The sequence below is a fragment of the Takifugu flavidus genome, chromosome 8, assembly GCF_003711565.1.
Source record: "Takifugu flavidus isolate HTHZ2018 chromosome 8, ASM371156v2, whole genome shotgun sequence".
Lineage (NCBI taxonomy): Eukaryota > Metazoa > Chordata > Actinopteri > Tetraodontiformes > Tetraodontidae > Takifugu > Takifugu flavidus.
In genome coordinates, this window is record NC_079527.1 from 5649702 (window position 1) to 5672643 (window position 22942).

The window sequence follows — 22942 nt, forward strand, 5'->3', positions numbered from 1 at the left end:
TAAATACACAAAGCAAATGTGTTCCCAATGTCTTTAATACATTTTTAATTACAAAGAAGGAAAGCAGGTAGTTCATTCAGATCCCTCAGTCATCTTGGGTGTTTCCCATCTTTCTCTCTCCTCTACAGGCCAGAACTCCCACAAAACAAGGTAAAACTGTCTAGATCATGCTGTCACCTCCTGAAAGAGAGCAAAGGAACAGAAACATGCACTTTTAAAACCAAGACTCAAGAGAATCCTCTGATGGAACGCACCAGTCTGAGCAGAGTCGACAGCGTAGAGTGAGAGTCAAGTTTTGCAAAGGTGCAGGTGAAAAAGAAGCTCATTTTTAAAGCCAAAGACTTTTTCTTTCATTCTAGGGAACCGATTTAATTCAATTCTGTACCGACTCATTCAGTGTCTAGATATCATAAAGACTACATTTAAATATGACAAACAGCTGGGGCAGGACAGACTGGGCTCTTCTGTGCACCCATAGGTCTGTTTCTTGGGAATTCATAGCCACTGCATACTTTAGATTACAAATTAAGATTATGCTGACGACTGATTTTTCAGACAATGCACTAAAGCTCCATCAAAACCACTACACTGGATCTGATGCCTTTAAAAGGGACCTTAAATATGCAACAAATACACATTTTAATGACGGTACTGAGGTAATCGAACCACCACAGAAACGACAACAAGCGCTCACCTGTCACAGCAACACGCAGGTCAACTCAAAATGAATGAGTGCACTAACCACCAACAGAGTCTGCGTAAACTTACATGCCGTGGCCGCTTTGGGCTTTAGGACTTTGACGTTCGACTCTGCGACCCTCATGGCTTCGGTCTTGAACTGCGGCTTGAGCGCAGCCCGCACTGCGCTGGCGCAGATGGCGGAGAAGCGGATGTAGCTGCAAGGAGGTCGCACATATTAGCAACATGCTAAAGGACGAGCAATCCTCTCAGTCACCCAGCTGACAGAGAAAAGTAACAAAGTGGCGTTGGTAAAAACAAAATTCTGCATTGTTAACGCAATTTAAAGTTTTTTTTGTGAGGGTCATTTGGTTTTTTTTTAAATGGCTTTAATAAATGTACGGTGGATGGCAAAAGCTAGCTAAACTATGGCTACGAGGTAGCAACGTAGCTCTAATGAATAAGGAAATTCTACAAGAGTTCCTGGTCAGATAAATAATCTTCACCCAAACCAGCACTCTGAGCAAAAGTAAATCCACAAATACAGTTTGATACAACGCTTACCTTAGGCCTGCCTGTCTCCAGTATGCGACCATCTTGCTTGTGTGGTTTCAAGGACAGGTCGGGTGCGTGCGTGATGACGTCATAAGAGGCACGCCGGCTGTAGCTCCGCCCTACACGTCACTGAAGGTCCCGGCCAGACCGAGCAGAAAACTGGATCAACAGCCTGTCCTGACCGCTCTTGACTTTTCAGACATATCAGAGTGACTCAAGGTCACTTGCAATGTCAGCAATCTCACATAAGCTCATACTCTGTTCTTTTGATGATTTTTGTCACGACGGTATTGTTACTTACCTAAAGAGACGTTGGTCTTCAATGGGTCAAGGTATTATGTAACCCTGTACCGCTACTGCATTAAGGCAATTACGCGCTATAGTGCGCTGCTGGTATCACTAACCTCAGTATTATTTATATGATTATTGCACGACCCCAGAACTTGGATGAATTATTACCTCAAAAACCAATTACATTCTTCTTTGTGAATATGTTCTGACAACACCACATCCTGGATCGTGTTAGTCAGAGGAATAAGCGCATCCCATCATTCAAATGCATCCCTAGCAATAGTTATAAGAGTTAGCTCGTATCAAAGTGATTTACATGCTATTATTTCATCATTTCGGTTGTGAAATTGTCAGATTCTCATTGCCAGTGTGCAGCGTCTGTTCTGTACCACTAGGGGGCGTAGCTCCTAATAAAGGGTTCCTTCCTCGGCCCCTCCTCCTTCCTCAGGACGGTCACGCTGTCAGCGGTTGCCCGGCTCCCGAGCTCTGACACGAAAAGCCTAGTAAAATGAAGATCTGGGCGTCAGAGCACATTTTCAAGTGAGTTGTTCATTTTCCTAGACGACATTTTAACAAACGCTTTAAGCAGCGATTGTATTTTCCGGGTTTCCCTGTTCCCGACGAGACTGTCCGCTGTACCGCTTGTAGCTAGCTGCTCCGAAGTTAAGGAACGCTAACTTTACGCTAACGACGTAGACCGAGTTACCTAACCTTCATACGTCTGAGTTCACACTGCCTTGACCGGAGGCACTGAATTATTGTTTAGAACATTTCAACACAGTCCTATATTCGTCTTTATTAGTATACGTAAGGTATTTGGGTGTTATTTTATTCTAACGGTCTGTTGTTAGCACAGAAGCTAGTCGTGGACGACCGATGCGGTAACGTTACTTTCTTAGATTACGCTCTTTTTCATCTTAAATTTATAGCCTTAACGAGTTTTCTTTTTCGTCAGATGGCGTGTTATTTCTTTTATTTTCTTGCTTTGACGGACTAATAATAATAGAAAAAAGTCCTCCGGTGACTTTTGGCATCACGCCGACCGGCGACCGTAAACATTACATAACGGTCTGATTGTCAGATGAGACGCAGTGATTAAATTCACATGCAGTCATTTCCCCCCCGCTTTAATTTTGTTCATTTTTCTGGCACAGTTTAAATGCAAGTATATTCCTGGAAGAATGGCAGATAACTATTAGTCCTTTTCCCAGTAAGTTCTAGAGAAATCCATGATGCTGGTATTTGTAACATCTGCCTCCACCTCCATTCTCTGCTGCACAGTTTTAAAATATCAGTTCTAACACGGATGAATTCTTGTTATTCAACTAGGAGTTTAAAGTGTTATATCAGCAGCAGTCAGTGCTGGAGAAGCTCTTGAAGGAGGAGAGAAAAGCAGCAAGAATATTGCATGTTTAGAAATTTGCTGGCAGTAAGGTCTCAAATGTCTAAAACAGTCACCCCTGGGAGACGGTGATCAAGGCAGCAATGCAGAAGTACCCCAACCCCATGAACCCCGGTGTGTTTGGCGTGGATGTCCTGGACAGAAGCGTGGACACGCAGGGACGGTTGCACAGCACCAGGCTGCTCAGCACCGAGTGGGGTCTCCCCTCCATGGCTAAATCTGTAAGTGGCACGATGTAACTAGAATTGGATTGGGGTTCTAAGGATGCTTTGTTTGTTTGTCTGCAGCTGCATCACACTTGTGCCCCTTTTTTGCAGATCGCTGGGATATCAAAAACGTGCACTTATGTTCAGGAGCATTCTGTGGTTGATCCTCAAGAGAAAACCTTTGAGCTCAAGTCTACAAATGTAAGTAGTGTCCCACAAGCATCCTAGCGCTCGCACAAACAGCAGCAACATCGCTACAGTGTTGACTTGTTTATGTGTATTTACTCTAGCAGCTATTCACTTGTGAATAATTTAACTCTATGGTAACTCTTATTTAACTCTTATTTTTCCGTCCAGATTTCTTTCACAAACATGGTGTCAGTGGACGAGAAGCTGACGTACAAACCGCATCCGCAGGATCCTGAAAAGTAGGGCACTTTTTGTTTCATTATGATGCCGTTAGCATTTCAGTATGTTGCCGGGATGAACGAAGAGATTGAACGTAATCTCGTGACATTTGTGTGCCTTCAGGACAGTGCTGACCCAGGAGGCCCTCATCAGTGTGAAGGGAGTCAGTCTTAGCAGCTACCTGGAGGGCCTGATGGCAAAAACCATCTCTGGCAACGCCAACAAGGTACTGCAAATCCCTGCGTGACTGGCTGGGATTAGGTGGCCCAACGGGAGCGGCCCCAGAGACACCCAGAACTGTCCCTTTACAGCGGTATAAAACGCTCCCCTTCTGTCTGTCTCAGGGTCGGGAGGCCATGGAATGGGTCATCAGACGATTGAACACAGAAATCGAAGAGTTGGCAGCAACAGCGCGTGGAACTATGCGCGTTCCCATGGCAGCAGCCGTTGCAGACAAATGATGGCGTCCTGAACCAGTGGACCTCTCGGACATTTCCTCACACCTCGCGTGTCAGCGGAGCCTGACCACCACAGTCTCGTCCTCCGGCGCCTCCCCCCTCTTTGTGTGAATGTTGCTGGAGCTGTCCCCCGCGTCCACCCTCAACGGTCGACGCCAGCCAGGGAGAACTGAGCTGGTGGCGGTTTAAAAGAAACAACAACCCAACGGGACCGTCGCACTCGAAGCTCATGAGACTCTTGAAGTCACACGGTGCCTCCATGTCGTCTCAGCTTTTTCCTCCATTCTGTCTTTTCTCCTCTTTTGTTGCAGCTGATGCTGTTAATGGCCAAATGAAGCCACATCCCACTAATCTTTGTGGACTGACTGGCCTTGTTTTGTACCCTAGGACTGACCAGATCTCAAAGCTCCTGGCACTTACTCTCCACTGACTAATAGAGGATTGTTTCAGGTCGATGTTGAAATAATTCAGATAATACTATTAGTACTAATACTATTTACTGTTTTCCTCTGAGTATTCTGGTATGTTCTGGGTAGAAATGAGTCCATTATGTTTAAATCTGTGCTAATTTTAATCTCCTGCTGAAGATGTGCCGCCTAGTTAATGTTACACTTTAAGAATGTTCAAACTTGAATGTCTAACTTATTTTCAACTTGTGCGTTGTGGTTTTTAAATAAGAAAGTGTCCAAGCAGTGAGCAACATATTGTGATTCACCTGTGGCAGGAGGAGCTGGGCTGAACACCGAGGGTGCCAACTAACCCCAGCGGAATTTAATGTTAATATTTATTTAACATGTAGGGTTCATGTTTCTTCCATACCTCTCAGCACGCTGCTGCAGTTTAGGCCTTTGTTCGTTTCCCGTGTTTGATTTTACATTGTTGATGTAAAAGCAACACAACGTTCCTGGTTTTTTTTTGGTTTTTTTCCATTTTACTATCGGATTAAATCTATCGCAAACTACGTTTACAAGAAGGAACTGATGCATCAGCCAAATCACTCTTCTCAGTACTTCCTGTCCTTTTCTTTTCTCTTCTGTGGGGAACATGAGGTACAACTGTGGCTGTAAATAAAGGCCCGTTTCTGTCGTGGTGGTGTTACATTCCAAGAATGTGAACGTGTGCCAGAAAATAAAGAGCTCGCACTGAAATGTTTCAAAATAAAGAGGTGTCATTGTTTCATGAACATGCTGGCTAAGATTTTTGTTTTTGTTAAAGCACATATTCACTGTTGCTTAAACACATGAAAGATATTAAGGGCTGGGGCATGAATTCTTGTGATTCAAATTTTATTTTGTCTTTAGTTGCTACAACCTGGTGATGGTTTACCTTCCCCTCCACCCCAAAAACAGTGCCCCTTGGTGGAACCAACAAGTTTAGTTATTGAAAATCATTTGTGATTAAACTGTTAAATGTCTTTATTACCAAAATATGTTTGAAAGTGTGAAACAACGTATGAGGATAAGAGCCAATGTGAGTTTCCCCTGCATCCGCACGCATTTAACTACCCAAAGCATGAAAACCAGTTCAGATTGACTCCAGATTTAATCAGTTGAATCTTCTGTGAGTGAGATCTGTGCATCTGTAGAGATGGTTATGAACCCCTGTTAGGAACACAGACAAACATCAGCCCGATGACGGCATCTTCCCGGGTTTAAGTCAGGCCTGAACGTTCCGGACGGTTGAGACTCACCGTCTCCACCTCCAGAGTTGTGTTGGTCAGCTCTGCGTGCTTTAGTCTGGGCAGCTCAACACCCTTTCTCAGTCGCTCTGAAACCGATATTATAATATTTAAGATCATATTTGAGTCATCAGAACTTGGCACAAACAGGTAGAACAGTTGGAGCTTACGGTTGAGTTTGGTAATGGCTAGTTTCGCTCCCACTCTCGCCAGATTTTCAAGCGCTGCTGTCTGCAAATATGTTCTTTACATCTCTATTTTCTGCTGTTTGTTTGTTAATTAGTTTTCCGCGCAAGTGTTGTTTACCTCGAAACCTCCGATTTCAGTCGCCTGCAGTGTCACTGTGAGGCTGTGGGAAAGAAAGCAGCCTCCTTATTTTCAGTGGGTGAACTGAGGGTTTCATAAACACAGCGATGCTCACTTTTTCATTTCCGCTGAGCCCTTCAGCCTCCCGCCAGCCGTCCACACTTTACCACTGAACTTTGAGTCCTGAAAGGGAAAATGATGCAGGGGGGCGGAAACAGGAAAATAGATGTTGTTCTGGTCTAATTAGAAATATCATTTAAACGACGAAAACATAAGCAGTAAATATCTGTCAAGTCATGGTGGGCACAAACCATTAAACTGCTTTGAACTTTGTACAAAAAATAAGGTAAATGATTAAAAGTAAACCACTCACTGTGTTGAGAGTGAACAGGGGAATCTGGGCACCAGTTAGCTGAATTGCATAAGCCTTCACGGCCCCCTGAAGGTCCAGTGTGACCAACCCGGGCTGGAATGAGACCACTGGAACCTCTCTGGCATAAAGCTGCAGGTTCATCAGCAGACCTGGATACATCTTAGGAAGCTGCAGAAACAGGGAGGCTTCTGCTCGGTTAAAACGTCGCATTTTAGATGATTCTGCTGCACCGTCTGTCAGAAAAGTCACGCCACTCGTGAAAAACAAACAAAGTCTAATCAATTTTACACTTCCACAAAGGTCTAAAAACACATGGTTATCTATTGCCACGGTTCCCTTTCTGAATATTAAACATGCACCTTGCGGCCGTGATATTAAACAACACGACCGCCCGGCTGGGAACAGCAGCTTCTCCTGTGGTTCCTCATTTGAAGGCATTTATGTGGCCGGTTTTGAAACAGCTAAACTCACCTGAGGAATGAACGCTCCAAATGAACTGGTGTTTAGGTGCACGGGGGAGTAAGAAGGTATCTGAGATGAGAGATAGCGCCTGTTAGCTAGAACCAATCTGAGGTGTTGAAAAATCTGCCTGTTTTGGGACTGAAATGCGTCATTGGACAGCCTCTTCTCACCATGCTGTCATTAAGGAGGATCTGAAGCAGCCCTGCTGAGTAATATGCATATGAGGCAGAGTTCAGGGTGAATTCAGATACCCCCAGTGTTAACATGGAGTCTGGCTGCTCGGCCAGACTGAAAGGCTGGGGTGCAAACGGAGGTTCTGCGTGGGTTTTGATACTGTAGATCACCCCCTTTAAAAAGAAAAGGAGATAATCAAATAATTGACGCTATTACCACAGCATTGATGCATTTAGAGTCCTGCAGAAATCCAAAAGCACAGGGGAGCAGAACCATCTGGACTGTACCACTGCTGAAGATGGACTTCTACACTTTTGCTTAATGCAGATTGTATTATTGTTAAGGGTATTAAATTAGTTTAAATTCCACGTTATTGTTCCTTTGCGTGTTTGCCTACCTTAAGACCCACATTCAGACTTGAAACATCAATGACGGGATCATCGGTGAGACCGAGGTCAAGAGTCAAGTCTTTGCTCACATTAATGGAAACTGAAATAGAAAGATTTTTATCCTATTTGTATAATCATGTCATCTCCTGTCCACGCCACTTCGAGTTGGGTTCATTTTGTTGCACAACAGCCGTTTAATTTAAAAAAAGAGATTGTGTAATACCTCCGAAGACCTGTAGGCGGTAGTCCAACTTTATAATGGATTCCTCCAACTGTGGGCAGATCTGAGGCGTAACCAAAGATGTGAATATCGGCAATGGTTGCCACATCGAATCTGTGCACCATGTTTAATATAGGCATTGTTCAACAATTGCAGAGATTAAATAACCATGATTTGCAATCATGTCACAAAATTCAGGGAAAACCCACTTTGTCCTCTATTTCTCCTCTGACGCGGTCCCTGTATTTGCTCACAAAAGGCTGGAAAATCCAACTATCGGATAGAAAAAGCAGAGTTTATGTGCCACCTCAGCGTCCCTCTCATGCCACTGTTTCTATCATACCTGCCACCACCGTGGAACTGCATGTCCACGCCTCCGACGTGAGCCTCGCAGTTGACACTGGTGACAAATGGATGACCGCCAACTCCTCTGCCCAGCTGCACGGCAAAGGTCACATCCGTGTTGAAAACATTCATCTGGAAGGTTCCACCATCCTGTCTGAAATGCACAGACAAGCACACGATGGGGTTCAAGTCATCCGACATACAAATCAAGGACCTTGAAATCCTTTCAAGGTCCTTTCAGGTTTAATGAAAATGGCCTGATTTGTGGAAGACAAACACTAAATTAAAAATCAATAATGTGTAAGAATTTAGACGTTTTATGGTATGAGATTTTGGAATACTCACATTAAGCCAAATCTTGTTATCCACCCACCAGTCAGTGTAACGCTGACATCCGAGACAGATGCATCCAATCCTCTCCCTGGATAGAACTCCACAGAAGGTTCTGGAAACTTCACATTTTCTATGGTGATGCTGCACATGAGGAAAGCAAAGGCAGGTGTAAACAGCTCTCCATTCTCTTTGGGGGGGGGGTTGGAACCACAGTTTAACTCTCTTACCCCATCAGCGTGTAGTGTAAGTTATCAAATAAGATGTAGATTTCACCGCTGATGTCTGGGATAGAGACATCCTTCAGCTTATCTGTCATCCACTGTGCACCCGCGTACGCACCTGGCAGGAGACCGTGCTACATGTTAGAAAATATAGTCCAGATTGGTGGATCCGGCAGATCCTGTCGGGCTGCTGCCTTACCATAGTGGAGAGCTTTATCGGTCAGAGAGACGTGAACGGCCGGAGTTTCACCAGAGGTCGGCGTTATCAGCACAATTACAGCCAAGAATAGACGCATGTTGTGGCTGACCGAGGTCTCCTGAAATATCCCCGTTTATTCAGTATTCGACAAACCATTAGAGACGTGGCCTACCTGACCTGGGGCAGCGACATGAGCTCCTCTCCACCGCACTTCTGCAGCTTGTGTCTACGGAGAAGTGAAACTGGGGGCGAATCTGCTGCACCTTTTTGTGAAGATCAGGAAACTGTGGTTGATTTTAAATGAGCTCCAGTGTGCGTCATCCATTCTGTCTGTTTAAAAACTACAAACGCCATGTGGTTTATGAGAAATGTTGGGTTAAATGTTCAGCTCAGTCTGTCTATGAATAACATCTGCCTCTTTAGATATTATTTATTTTTTAAAAAGCCCCTTTTTACTATAAGGGAAGTGAAAAATGTTAATGTTTCTGTCATGTGTGCAGGCACTCGATGGAATGATTTCATTTCTATAGCTCTCATTTCTTTTCTGAAATGGAACAGATGATATCCCAGAGCTTTGGACCGTGATTACAGAGCTTTTACACTTTCTACAGCCTGCTTTTCCCTTCTAGATGGTGAGTTATTTTGTGTATTTCCTCTCATGGGAGCACGGAAGTCGAAACCAGCAGGGTGCACCGACACCACCGCCGTGACCTTTGGAAAAGAGAAGTTTGCTCTTCAAAGAGGAAGCGTGCAAGGACGGCACATTGAGATAACATTAGAATCACCAGCCATAAAATATTGGATTTATTTGTCTCTTAATTCAACAGATACTCTTTGTCTCACACACCATGATTAGTTCCATTAAATTACACATAACAGGTTCAAATAGCAAGAGAATATTATCAGACAGACATTTTCATAGAACAGTTAGGGTCCACCTGCTTGCACTTTGTATTCACGTCGTCCAAGTGACACTTGCAACACCGACGAAACGAAGGAGACTGAGGATTACCACAGAGGGTGGAAAACAAAACACAAAAACAAGTCCAGAAAAATAAGAGTTCTGTTCAAACGATTGCACATAAGTATATTGTCGCCTATTATAGCCAGACAGCACCGTCCCAGCTGGTCTGGTCTTTTTTTTTTTCTCTCCAGTGGGGTTTATGACATATCTATTAATAACATATTCACTGCATTGTTTTATCACACATTTCATTCCCCAGATACAGACACGTGCACACTCACATTTAGAATCACGAGCTGGACGTTTTTCGCCTGGTCTTTGACAACTTTTGTGTGAAAGCTGTTTCCCGCAGGCGCGCTTATTTCGTTGATAAGCCGCCAGGTTCGCGCGGCGGCCGCCTTCCTTTTGTCCTCTTCATTAAACATGTGGTTGAACGAGTCGACTACTTTACACTATGAGCTCAGAGTTTATCATTGCACATTATCACGAAGGCAAAATAAAAAGATGTACATTTCACACATACACACACACACACAAAAATCCCCATCATGAGCTTTTTATGTCACCATGATGTTTGGATAAGGTCTGCGTCAGGACAACGACCCCGGCGCCTTTGTGCCAAAGGTCATCTCAGTCCGGGATGTTGTCCCTGAACGCCTCTATGAGCCCTTCAATGGAGTGGATGAAGCCCGATACGGCACAAATGCCCCCGATAACAAAAATAGCGACGTCAAAGAAGACGTGGTGCCACAGGAGGTTCCTCCACTGGAGTTTCAGGTGGAAGAGGCTCGGCAAGAGGAAGCACAGGCCGGCGCCGGTGAGGCTCCCAGTTAGACCCATGAGGAGGGCAAAATGGGGTACAAAGACAGCCATGAGCATGGTGAAAACTACCAGGGCAATCCTGAGGCCCAGGCCCCACGATTTCAACTTCCCACCCGGGCCGTAGCAGTCAGGGAAGAGCGCCCTTCCACCGTCCTGGAAAAAGGACTTCTCCAGGACCTCAACTGCAGCAAAGAATGGCAGCGGATAGGATAGCAGCGCCTTGGCGACGAGGAAGATGTTGACCACGGCTCGGATGGTTGAAGGCAGGTTGTCCGTGATGACCTCTTTGGTGGCGTCTGCCCAAGTCAAGTAGGCCACCAGGGCGAAGAGGCCCTTGAGGACGCAGGCGGCGATGTGGCTCCACTCCAGCATGCAGTGGAACTCGCTGGGCTTCTGCATGTTTCCCTCCAGCGAGGGCAGGAAGATCTGAGAGGTGTAGCTGAACACGATGATGCCGATCGAAATGGGAAACTTCTTCACGTCGATGTAAAACTTGACCTTCTCCCAGGCCCACTCTCGAGCCCTGGACAGGCAGTAGGCAATCACCATCACGTTGATGATGAAGTGCGCCACGGTGCAGAGCAAACTGAACTTGGACACGGACTTCAGGTTCGTGAGGAAGGCGCACGGCAGGAGCGCGATGGTGGCCACCATAGACCAGGCTTTCTGCGAAACAGGAAACCCCGGGAAGCTGTTGTACATGAGGTTGCCGCTGACCACGACATAGAGGATGCACGTCATGACCAGCTCGATAATCTGAGCCACATTGACCACGTGGCCACCCAGGGTGGGGAAGCGCGGGGCGCAGCAGGCGTTGGCGACGTCCACGTATGAGTCCCTCACCCGCTCCTTGATGCCGTCCTCGTTCTCCTCGTACAGACACGCGATGAGGATTTTGCCGGTGTAGCAGCACACCACCGCCGCGAAGATAATGAGGAAGAGGCCGAGGTAGCCGCCGTGGAGGATGGCGTACGGCAGGCCGAGGACAAACATGCCCTGCGGACAGAGAGGCGTAGCTGAGTGGAAATGGACGAGGCCCACATCGCAGTGACAGGCCGGGCCAGCACAGGCATGCAAGGGACAGCCCACGCCTTACATAAGAATACGCAAGGAAAATTACATTTTGCGTGTCGACAACATTCGGAACCGCACATTTAGGAAAAAAAAAAAAAAAAGGGGGGGGGGGGGGTCTCAGCATTCGGTAGAACCTTAATTGTTCTTTGGAATCCGCGCAGACGCGTGAAATTGACAAAAATGCGATCGAACTGAAAAAAAAAATAAATGAATGAATTTAAATTGGAGTTTGATTTTTGAGTTGATAAGCACGTGGGTGCCATTCAGCTGCAGGGTTATCAAGGTCCAGCAGGCCCAGCCTGCAGCTCCCGATAAAAAGATTTGAATAAATACATCTTAAAGACCTGCATCATGCTTTTAGGAAGGGGAGAAGAAACGAATCCAATGTGAAATAACGTCGCATTTTTTTTGTCAACTTTTTATTTCCCTAAAATATATGTTAAATGCATATATAGATTATTTAAATCAACTGTGCGTCGTTCGCACACCCGCGCTGGTCCTTTATCGTCGACTACATCAAAAGATTCCAATCTCAAGGTGACTTTTTGTCCACTACAGGCCCGTCTCATGCACACGATGCTCACAGTTACGGTTCCAGCCAAACCACTGGTTACCTGGATCGCGTTGGTGACGTTCCACCCCGCATCCCAGGTGGTGATTCTGGGCTTGTCCTCATCCAGAGAACCTCCTGTCTTCATGGACGAGGGCCTCCGACCGGCTCCGTCTCTCTGGTAGTGGCTGTCTCCCTCAAACTCCCCCTCGCCCTCCATGCGCCCTCCTTCATCGTCTCCTTGAAGGACATCCATTTGCATCCCTTGCCTGTAGTCATAATCCAGATCGTCGCACTCGGCGAACCCCAGGCCCTCCTCGTCCGTGGCGGCCTGGAAGCCCAAGCGGGCGAACACCCCACTGACCTTGGCCTGAGATTTGTTGGACACCGTGTGGGCCGCATTGGTCAGCTTGTTGGTCAGCTTGTGTCGTATAAGGTGAGCCATCTTCTTCGGGATAAAACGCGCTCTTCAACTGGAAAATATTTTAAACGTGCAAAAGCAAAGTTGCGGGCGCATACAGAGTAATTTACCTATTTTTTTTTGTTATTGCGGATGTAAAGTCATCCCTGATTCCGTTTCGATGTCGTTGCAACGAACGCCAACCGGGCTTCTAAATGGCGCCTTCACCCAAAATCTTTTCTCTTTTTTTAAAAGAATCCCTCAGTTGCTTTTCCTAACTTGCGCGTCCATATTATTTTTTTTGCAAATCACTCACAGGCATTTGCCTCAAAGGTGAAACGCCCAACAGCGCAGACGGGGAAAAAAATACAAAATGTCCTCATTTGTGGCTCAAAAATGAGCGTATTTCCCTTCCAAGCAGTTTTGCGGGTTGGAAATCATGACAGAAGCGAAGGCTGGAATCTGACTGCAGCATCCGAGAGAGAGAGAGATGGAGAGAGAGGGGGAGGGAGGGGGAGGGAGGGAGAGAGGGAGAGAGAGAGAGAGAGGGAGGGGGGCAAATACCGATGATTTAACCGTCAGGTCATTTCCAGAATGGCTCCTGACATTATGCACGAAAAAAGAGATCAAACATTTCACCTGTTTTAGGCTGGATCCTGTCAACAGGTCAATGTCGGGAAGCACCAAACGCCACAAGGCGCCACACAGGGACGCGCGCAGAGCCGCGCATTTCGGAGCCACTCATCTAGTTCGCTTTGCACGTTTATTATTAAGACACGACCAATTAAGGCTAATATGAGGATTTTGAAATTGGAATAAACTGTCATTTCTAATTTTAGAGGATGCGCAATCGTGCTCATATCTCAAAAGACCACATCTGTAAATGTTGTAGCGCTGCAGCAGGTCTGTCTCTCTCGCGGATGCATATTTTGGTTTCCAGCTCATTTGACAGCATTATTCCCGATCAGCCCCTTCAGGGGGCTGCAGCTCGAGGTTGACGGGATGAGGGCTTCGCGGAGGCCTCCCGCGGTGCACGCCAGCGCTGCAGACGGCTCCTGCACCAAATCCATCAGTTTCGTCCCCGTTACGGTTTTCAGAATTAAGGAAATGGAACCGCGAGAGGCAACCCCTGGAATATGGCATGCTCTATATCGATCTATGTACATTTATTTTATGTATATGGTTGCACAGTGGGGGTGGGGGTGGAGGGATCTCAGTGGGACTTTCTTTTCCACCTAAGCTTTAATCCTCTGGAAGAGCCTCTTTTTAAACCTCAGTAATATGATGTGACGGCTGTCGACTGTCATCGAATATTTTTATTTATTTATTTTTCATCTTACTAGAAACCGTGGTAGAACTGATGAAAACGCGTCCCCGCTAGAGAGACAGACATTTATGCTAATAAACGACATTTAAACCCAACCCTGTGTTGATTCAGCCTGTCGTCACGTGTGCGATATTATTCTGTCATCATTAATAGGAATAATCATGAATGAGACACAATGTTCGGCGCAGCTTTGAAAGAAGAAGAAGAAAAATCCCAACATGAAAGGAGGATCTAATTTTAGCAAATATGCAGCCAGAGGACAGAAAAGTGGCGCATATTTCCATGCTTGGCTTGGGCTGCTTTACAGATGCTTTACGTGCACAACAACCCAGTGTTTATTAATTGTGCGTGTCATCAGTGCGTTCGTGCGTGTGTGTGTGTGTGTGTGTGTGCGTACGCGTCTGTAGGAAATGGGGAGAGTCCTTCAGGCATCTCTCCAGACTCCCTCCCCCATCACATGTACAGTCTCCAGGCTAAGGGACACGCGATTGGCTGCAAATGTCACACACACGCGCACGCAAACAACAATACGACCACGCAAAAATAAGAAATTTAAGAACAACAAAGAAAAATAAGCGAAATATAAAGCGCTTTCCTCTACTCGCAATAGAAACGCCTCCCTGATCATTTCTGACTATTTGAGACAAAATCGATTTTCATTCTGTTTGTTTGGGTTTATTTTTTCTTCGTAAGGATTTCTGATGGTCAGATTGGTTGCCGGGGAGACCAAATTAGCTTTTCGGGGCACAAAGCGAGGGATTAATTCAGGCTCTGTGAATCAAGATAGAGACAGTCGGAATACATAGAGACAGGGGAGTGTGGAGGCACGACGCCCTGGCTTGTGTGTGTGTGTGTGTTGTGTGTGTGTGTGAGTGTGTGTGTGTGAGGGGCTTATAGCCGGGTCTAACAGCCGTGCGCCGACTGCAAGCAATAATCTCTGATAGTTGCCATGGACACAATAATTAGACATAATATCCCTGTATATAAATTAAGGGGGATTTTTTAACGATTTCTTTCATTTGATACGGTTAATCCAAACATTTGGTCCTATTGTACTGAGTGATAAAAAAGATTTAAAAAATCGAGCGACGGTCAAACCGCCATGTTGATAGTGTTTTGGTTTTGTTATTTTTAAAAACTCGAAATTATTTATAGAAAATTAAAATCAGAGAGAAAATCTGGGTTTTTTTTGGGGGGGGGGGGGGGTCTTTAATTTTAAGTTTTGTCTTCAGTGGATATATAACAAAACAACCCTTTTTGAACAGACCGTTTCACCTTAGTAGAGCGAATCATGATGGAAAAACTGCGATTTTAATGTCATGTGAAGTCGCTGTAGGTGCGTGTCAGCATGTTGTCACCCTTCCAAAACACGCACAGTGGACCCGCGTCACTCGAGTCTCCTGGCAGAGAAAATATCTGCTGTCAGACAATAAAACACAGTGCGTCGTTACAAAAATGTCAAAATACATTTGAATCCGTGAATATGTCGTTATGAAATCCGAAATGCACGCACAGTTCACAATTATATTATATATAAACCCTAATTTCATCAATCACTTAATCAAATTGATTCCTTTAATGTTATACAGCTTTATCTTTTCAAACATACGGATGAATCTTCAGCTCTGAAGTTTCTTTATCTGTGAAATCTGAAAACAAAAGCTATATATAATATATAAAATTAACATTTGCAAACACTTTATATGTTTAATATATAATCTATGTTTATTTACATTATCATAATGTAAACTAATGTTAAGTTATTTTCACAACATGAAATAAAAGGATTAATACAAAATTAATCAGTAAAAAACGAATTTTGTTTCTGGCCGGAGATGATTTAATTTCAAATTTCTATAGGTCTGGTGAAGAGGAGATTTCAACCAATCGTCAAAGAGAAACTACTACAATAAATTCTACAGGCCATCTGGACCAGACATTCGATTATTTCTTTCTTTCCTTGTGATTTTTAGAAAAAAAACCCATCTCACACATGGTCAGAAACACACTCGGACACGAGTGCACGAATGGTGACAGGTGCACAAACACATTAATCACTGTGTGGCCCAAAAAGATCTGCTGGCTTTACAGGGCCAGAGACTGAAGAGAGCGATAGTGACAGGTGTGTGTGTGTGTGTGTGTGTGTGTGTGTGTGGTGTGTGTGTGTGTGTGTGTGTGAGAGAGAGAGAGAGAGAGAGAGAGAGAGACAGAGACAGAGAGAGAGAGAGAGAGACAGAGACATGGCTCTGAGGAGAGTCATAAAGAAGGGTAACTCTGACATATCAGAAGTGCTCAGAGCTGTTAAAACACACACACACACACACACACCACACACACACACAACACACACACACACACACACACACACACACACACACACACAAACTTGGAGAATCAGTTAATTTCTAAAAATTCAAGCCAGACAGAACCATTAATGTACTATTCAGCAGCTGCTAAACAGGACTGGTATCACATTCCACCCATTTCCCTCCTCGTCGGTGGGACGAGTCTGTTCGTTCCTCCACAAAATGGAGGCTGCCTGGCATCATATGTGGCAGTCCCAGAGTGCTTGTAGCCTATTAATTCCCCAGCGCCTCATCACCACTGCGGGGTTGACAAGCACAACAAGCAGAGAGCTGTGAGCATCGTGCACGGACAGTGACACAATGTCATGTCTTGCCCTGTGGGAGGAATGGAGTCGTGTGTGTGTGTGTGTGTGTGTGTGTGTGTGTGTGTGTGTGTGTGTGTGTGTGTGTGGGTGGGTGGGTGGGTGGGAATGTGTGGATAGTACGTAAGAAATTGTTTGTCTTACCAGTGGGTGGGTGTGTGTATGTGTGTGTGTGTGTGTGTGTGTGTGTGTGTGTGTGTGTGTGTGTGTGTGTGTGTGTGTTTGAGAGAGTGAGCTGACCCAGATCTGCTTATTAGCATCAGGAGGAGGGGACCACAGTCACTTAGAGCTTTGTGCCTGAGCAGTGAACTGTGCTCATGCTTCAGTGACACACCATCAAGCCTTATACAGTAAGCCCCCAACACACACATGAACACACACCCAACAATTATTTTCATCTCCTATATGTTCACAATATAGGTAGACAGTCTTAAAAAAACATTTTCAGAAATCTGGAAGAATTAAATGTCTCCTAATGATAAAATAATATAAAGATAGCTGTAATTCATATGTTAGAGGTGCTTCTGATTTAAGAGTCGAAATACTTTTTTCAGTGCAATATTTCAGCTAATCAGAGATACTCAAGGTTTTTTGTTGTTTTTTAAAAAAAAAAAAGTGAAATAGTAAATGGGGCTGTAAACCTCCTGACTGGTGTCTCTGTTGGACCAACACAGACGTGTGCAGTGGTAGACATGTGGGATATACAGCAGATCACACCTGCAGGTGTCCCACATCACCAGCTGAGGCCTCACTCGGTCAACTGGGAGTAACAGGATGGCAGACAGACTGAAATCAGGGATCTAGGGGCCTGAGGGAGAAAGTCTGCTCACATGGTCCAAGTGTTGCTTCGCATTGGAATATCCATGGGTCTACACACACCTTTTTCAAACTGATGCCGAAAACCATTTATTTAACTTAAATGGTGACGTGTAATATGAAATGCATTTTTTGGAGGTCTCTCTTGGACAAATTAAAATTTATATGTTTCACCACTGCAGTGCAAACAATGTGTTTTTACGCCCCCTGGTGGTTAGAATTATGTACACGATAGGTTTCTGAGACTCTTAAATTGAGGATTTCCGGTACATCACGTCACAATTATCGACATATTAGGTGTAGGAAACAAACAAACAAACAATCAAACAAAACTATACAGTAATCAAAACATTTGGAGGATATACTCCAATTTAAAAAATGAAAGGTGTATAAAATTATGTTAAATGAAAAATATTGAAATATATTTCAAGATTCTGGCAGCTATAGATTACCCTTGGCGGAATCTCTGCCAAAAATCAAATGCTATACGTTTTGTGATTGAAGGATCAACCGGAACATAAATGCGATACTCTAGTCTGCACACGGCTCTGTGTTACAGTGACACGCTTTCAAAATGGCTTCCGTTGGGGAACCAGTGTATCAAATCTTCTCATTTCAGGACTCCAAATATTCCCCTGACCCTATACACGAACTGCCCGCGCATTGTCTGACCTCCACACCGGTCCCCATAGTGATAGATAACGGTTCCTTTCAAGCCCGAGCAGGCTGGGCGGTTCCAGGGGCGCTTGACTCCCCGAGGCTGGTCTTCAGGTCAGTGGCGGCGCGTAGTAGAGGTGCTGCCCGCAGCGAAACCCAGATCGGTAACGATATCCCCAACCTGGAACCGCTACGGTGGCTCCTGAAGAGCCAGTTCGATCGAAATGTAGTTGTGAATTTTGAGATCCAGGAACTCATCTTCGACTATATCTTTACACACATTGGCATCACCTCAGAGGTCAGTATTCCAATTCTGTTACAGTACTGTTTTTATCACAGGAGAAATCTTTAAAGAATATATTATAGGGAGGTTTTTCTTAACGTACGTCCACAGCAGATCACGAACTTGCATTTGGCCTGCTAAAGTCACAATGCTAATTGTAGTAGCGATTCCAATAAGGATCTGAAACACCTAAACACCACAATTGCTTATTCTTTACAACAGTTTACAGGTATTAAAAAGTCAAATTGTGTGGTGAGCTGAGAGATAGAAAGAATAGAGAGATAGAAAGAATAATTTAATGAATTAGTAAAGAAAAATGGCAATTATTTTTGGTGACAAGAGCAATGAGCAGCGTAAAAGAGGTTATGACATGATTTCTGCACAGTTTTAATGTTCAATAAATTGTATTGTAGTTGTTAGCAGCATTTAATATGTGACACTGACCAGCATTACCTTCCTTTTGCTTTTCAGGGCAGTGTGGCCCACCCCATTGTGCTGACAGAGGCACCCTGTAACCCGCTGCATTGTCGGCAGATGATGTCAGAGTTGCTGTTTGAGTGCTATCACGTTCCATATGTCTCGTATGGCATCGATAGCTTGTACAGTTTTTGCTACAATAACGCTCAGAAGAACCTCCCGTCTCCACATACTGGCATCATTCTCTCCTCTGGATGCCACTGTTCACATGTCCTGCCAGTTGTCAATGGCAGGTGAGTAGTCGCGGACAACCCATTTGTTTTGAAAGCCCTAATTTCTATTTTATCGTCTTGGGTTTAATAGAATTCTTTGAAAGGAAATTCCCTAGTTTCTAATTGTTTTAATAGACTTGAATCCAGTTTCTCATACTGGGCAATAATTACAATTCTCATCTCTTTCCTCTGAGTTTGTAAGCTTTTGTAGTGATCTTTATGATATGGGCCTGAGCAGAAATCGTGGCTTACATGAAGAGGAAAATAGAAATATGCCAGACTAATGAGCAAAATAAGTTGGATTTCACCCTTAGTTTCTGAATTCTAAATGATTGTCGGGAAGGAAAACATGGAAAACATACCCCCAAACAATGTATTTGAAATGTGTTGCAGCTTTGACATTCAGAATGACTTTATATAGGTTGCAAGAGCCAGCTCAACATTTATTTTAGTATATATTTGTTTTTAGGGTGGATGCTGTCAACTGCAAGCGGGTGAACGTAGCGGGGAGCCAGGCAGCATCTTACCTGCAGCGTCTCCTCCAGCTGAAGTACCCCGGTCACCTCGCTGCCATCACACTCAGTCGAGTGGAGGAGCTGCTGCATGAACACAGCTACACTGCTGTGGATTACCATGAAGGTATATTGGATCATGTGTACGCACTTGATTATTATATAGTATAGTATACTGGATGTACTCTTTATAGGTAGTAATTCAAGGTGAGCCCCTTGACTTGAATGTCGTGTTCTTAACAGAGTTGGAGAAGTGGCGCAGCCCTGAGTTTTATGACCGGGAAGTTCACCGCATGCAGCTTCCCTTCTCTGGTAAGGTGCCAAGCGGCTCTGTCAGCGTGGAGGAGAGACAAGAGAGGCGAGCTCAGCAACTTCGGCGGCTTCAGGAGATAAATGCTCGCCGCCGGGAGGAGAAGCTGCTGCAGGATCAAGAAAAGTTAGACAGGCTCATGGCTGTGCAGGCAAGAGATTCAGATTATCTCTTTCTCACATTTTGTTTGACCTTATAGGCAGCATTTAAAATCCAAAGAGAATGAATGACCAATGTTCCATAATTTAAAGGAGCTTTATGTAAGTTTGTGGCCAAAACAGGTGCTGCAATCATATGGAGAACTTTAGAGCGCTGTACCCAGCTTTAAATTCTTCCTCACTTCCACTAGCCACCACCATGTTGCAAAGGCATCTCCTACACAGATCCTGGTTTAGTTTCTGAATTTGTCACAACATCTTTGGCAATGATAATGATGCCTTTTATGTTTACTAATGTCAGACTTTGGTGATTTTAAATGTACTGGTACTTGCAAGCTGCATCTTTGCTTTTGAAATGAGAATATTCTGGCTGGACTACTATTCTCAGTGATAAAAGTGTTTCAAATTAACAGGATTCCATAAAGGTAGCAGACATACCAGGGTCATTTTTATGGTTTCTTTACCTAAATCTCTTACATTCTGCTCCTTAAACAAGAGAAAATTCTGTTTAATATTTGATTGAAGTGTGTTGTACAGTAACACTAGAGGTCTGTGTGTGCAGGAGCTGCTTGAAGACGGTCTGATGGACCATTTTCACAAGAACCTGGTGGAGCTCAACATGGACTCGGCTGAGGAGCTGCAGTCCTACATCAACAAGCTGCAGGTGGCGGTAGAACAAGGCAGGCAGAAGCTGTTGCAGAGTGATGGAGCAGAGGGAAAGACGGAGGTGAGTGTTACCAACAGTAGTAACATTATTATCATGCTTTGGCTGATGCTGCAGGCTGACTTGGGTGTGGTGATTTATTGTGTTTCTTTCAGTCTGACAGTTTTAGACTAGATGAAAGAAACATTCCAGAGAAACAAAATTCTTCATATTGAAAATGTGTATGATTAAAAGAAATAACTCCAAATTCCCAAATGTAACAGTAGAAAAAGGTTAATTGGTATTAAGTATTTTAGCAATGAATGTCTAAGTACACACACACACACACAAACACACACTCACACTAAACTTTGGATTGATTTGGAGATATTTCAGCTGCCACAGTGAAGTATTCATTCTCCTCAGTTCTCCACAAATGCCCGGAGCTGATCATCTTACTTTATAAACCCTTGAGTTGAGGACAGAGTAGAGTACTCTAATTATTCCTGCATCCATATCTAATTACCATAAATGTGCTGCTGGGCTTTGTGGAATCTGTCCTTGTTCGCCACCGTTGATGTGCTGCAGCTGACATGAAGCCTGAGGCTTTTCTCCTGCTCTCTGTCAGGTGTCGGAGCTGGAACAGCCAATGGATGAGGGTGATAGAGCGCCGCTGGTGGAGTCTGATTTCCCAGAAGATGCACTGCAGGAAAAAAGTGCTAATATGGTTCAGGTAGAGACTGGAAAAGTAGAGCCTTTTTGTAGAAACTAAAGTAGAAACTTTTTTAACTTACTTACAGGTTAGTTTTGCAGCTAGCAGAACTATTTTGTGTACATAGTGATGCCTTGATGATGGAGTGAGAAATGACTTTGGTTTCCAGCCTGTGTTCAACATGGCGGAGTACCACCAGCTGTTTGTAGGGACAGAGCGACTACGGTGTCCTGAGATTCTCTTCCAGCCCTCGTTGACCGGCGAGGACCAGATGGGGCTGATGGAGACGTTGCAGTACGTCCTGGCCAGGTAATCATGCAAGATAACTATACAACAACCATAGACTTTAATGGGCTCTATATCATCTATTTCAGTGCTGTAGATTCAGACATCCCACTTTGCATGCATGGCTTTATATGTGATTATCTAATGCTGCATTAAGATGAAAGAGGTTCATCTGCAACAAAGATAAATTTAAACCTTGATTAAAGGTCTTAATATCCTAAACATGAATTTGTCTCAGAGAACTATGCCTAATTATTAAGTTGTGTATCTCTACCACATGCAGATACACTCCAGAACAGCAGGAGGCGCTGGTGAGCAACGTGTTTCTGACAGGAGGAAACATGCAGTACCCTGGGATGAAGGAGCGAGTGGAGAAGGAACTGCTGGCCATGAGGCCTTTTCAGTCACATTTTAAGGTACTACAGTCATACATTATATGCCATAAAACCTTATAAACCCCAGCTTTAACATACAGCCATAATTAGAATTCCAAGATAGTTGTTTAAATAGATTCACATTTTTACAGTGACATACAGACCAGACATGACGTCTAAAGTCTCGACTCCTTCTTAGGTGACTCTGGCCTCGCGACCTGCCCTGGATGCCTGGTTTGGGGCGCGTGACTGGGCCTTGGAGAACCCGCCTCCTAGAGAGGGAGCAGCAGCACAGGGGTGGATAAGCAGGCAGGAGTACGAGGAGAAAGGAGGCGAATACCTGAGTGAGCACCGTGCCTCCAACACCTTCGTTCCCATTAAAATCACCAAACCAGCTCCTGCCCGCCCCACTGAGCCCTGTGCCCCCACGCTGCCATCAGCTGTGGCCTCTGCACCAGCCACTATGGTTACAGCCGCACATCCAACCTCGAGTTCCAATATGTTGAGGGTGAACTCCTAAACTGACGTCTTGGTTGTCATGATATCGATGTTTTGCTTTTGTGGTTTCCTCAGTCTGTTAAACGATCATTCATATTGAATGGTCATTAAACTGAGGTTTGCTGGTAATGTTTTGTCATGTAAATAGAAGGCATTTGTATGTTTTATATAAATTTTGTATTTCCTCTGTAAATGACTGGCCTTTTTGTTTAACTCCATTTCTCCCATTGCATCTGAAATAAGTCGTTTTGTAATAGCTGACCTATTTTGTTTATATTACTCAGCTAATTGTTAATATTTAATTGAAAAAATGACCACAGATTTTTCCAAAACTAAACTAAACCCAATCTTAAAAATCATGAAATAAGACGTAGGATACAACTGACAACAGTATTTGTTAGATTTTTTTTTTAAATTGACATATTTCAGTTACTTTATTTTAACAACTGACCCTGTAAATACAAAAATCCTCTGGATGCAGTTTTGGCTTAATGCTACAGTC

General features: G+C 44.3%; 5 protein-coding genes across 5 annotated transcripts; 2 read left to right on the plus strand and 3 right to left on the minus strand.

Moving 5' to 3' along the window:
- Positions 1–17: 17 nt before the first annotated feature.
- atp5f1e (ATP synthase F1 subunit epsilon) lies at positions 18–1379 on the minus strand. Its single transcript, XM_057041874.1, has 3 exons — positions 1243–1379; positions 769–896; positions 18–180 (listed from the first exon to the last, which is right to left on the minus strand). Coding segments are annotated over exons 1-3 (162 nt in total). The 5' UTR covers positions 1275–1379; the 3' UTR covers positions 18–178.
- A 525-nt stretch (positions 1380–1904) lies between these two features.
- LOC130530577 (PRELI domain containing protein 3B-like) lies at positions 1905–5181 on the plus strand. The gene is made up of 6 exons (XM_057041873.1): positions 1905–2064; positions 2979–3147; positions 3244–3333; positions 3490–3560; positions 3664–3766; positions 3885–5181. The coding sequence occupies exons 1-6, from the start codon at positions 2033–2035 to the stop codon at positions 3999–4001; spliced, it is 582 nt and encodes a 193-aa protein (XP_056897853.1). The 5' UTR covers positions 1905–2032; the 3' UTR covers positions 4002–5181.
- An 86-nt stretch (positions 5182–5267) lies between these two features.
- On the minus strand, positions 5268–9047 carry bpifcl (BPI fold containing family C, like). Its single transcript, XM_057041867.1, has 16 exons — positions 8876–9047; positions 8699–8816; positions 8506–8617; positions 8291–8419; positions 7944–8099; positions 7810–7873; positions 7604–7664; positions 7389–7480; positions 6988–7164; positions 6827–6886; positions 6356–6523; positions 6098–6165; positions 5983–6025; positions 5847–5907; positions 5689–5765; positions 5268–5599 (listed from the first exon to the last, which is right to left on the minus strand). Exons 1-16 carry the CDS (start codon positions 8888–8890, stop codon positions 5540–5542), a joined length of 1461 nt encoding a protein of 486 aa, XP_056897847.1. The 5' UTR covers positions 8891–9047; the 3' UTR covers positions 5268–5539.
- A 432-nt stretch (positions 9048–9479) lies between these two features.
- On the minus strand, positions 9480–12990 carry LOC130530571 (vesicular inhibitory amino acid transporter-like). The gene is made up of 2 exons (XM_057041865.1): positions 12173–12990; positions 9480–11480 (listed from the first exon to the last, which is right to left on the minus strand). The coding sequence occupies exons 1-2, from the start codon at positions 12551–12553 to the stop codon at positions 10293–10295; spliced, it is 1569 nt and encodes a 522-aa protein (XP_056897845.1). The 5' UTR covers positions 12554–12990; the 3' UTR covers positions 9480–10292.
- Positions 12991–17872: 4882 nt separating this feature from the next.
- Positions 17873–22633, plus strand: actr5 (actin related protein 5). Its single transcript, XM_057041458.1, has 9 exons — positions 17873–18274; positions 18731–18969; positions 19418–19587; positions 19704–19921; positions 20491–20655; positions 21200–21304; positions 21453–21592; positions 21852–21984; positions 22142–22633. Exons 1-9 carry the CDS (start codon positions 17894–17896, stop codon positions 22460–22462), a joined length of 1872 nt encoding a protein of 623 aa, XP_056897438.1. The 5' UTR covers positions 17873–17893; the 3' UTR covers positions 22463–22633.
- The last annotated feature ends 309 nt before the right edge of the window (positions 22634–22942 follow it).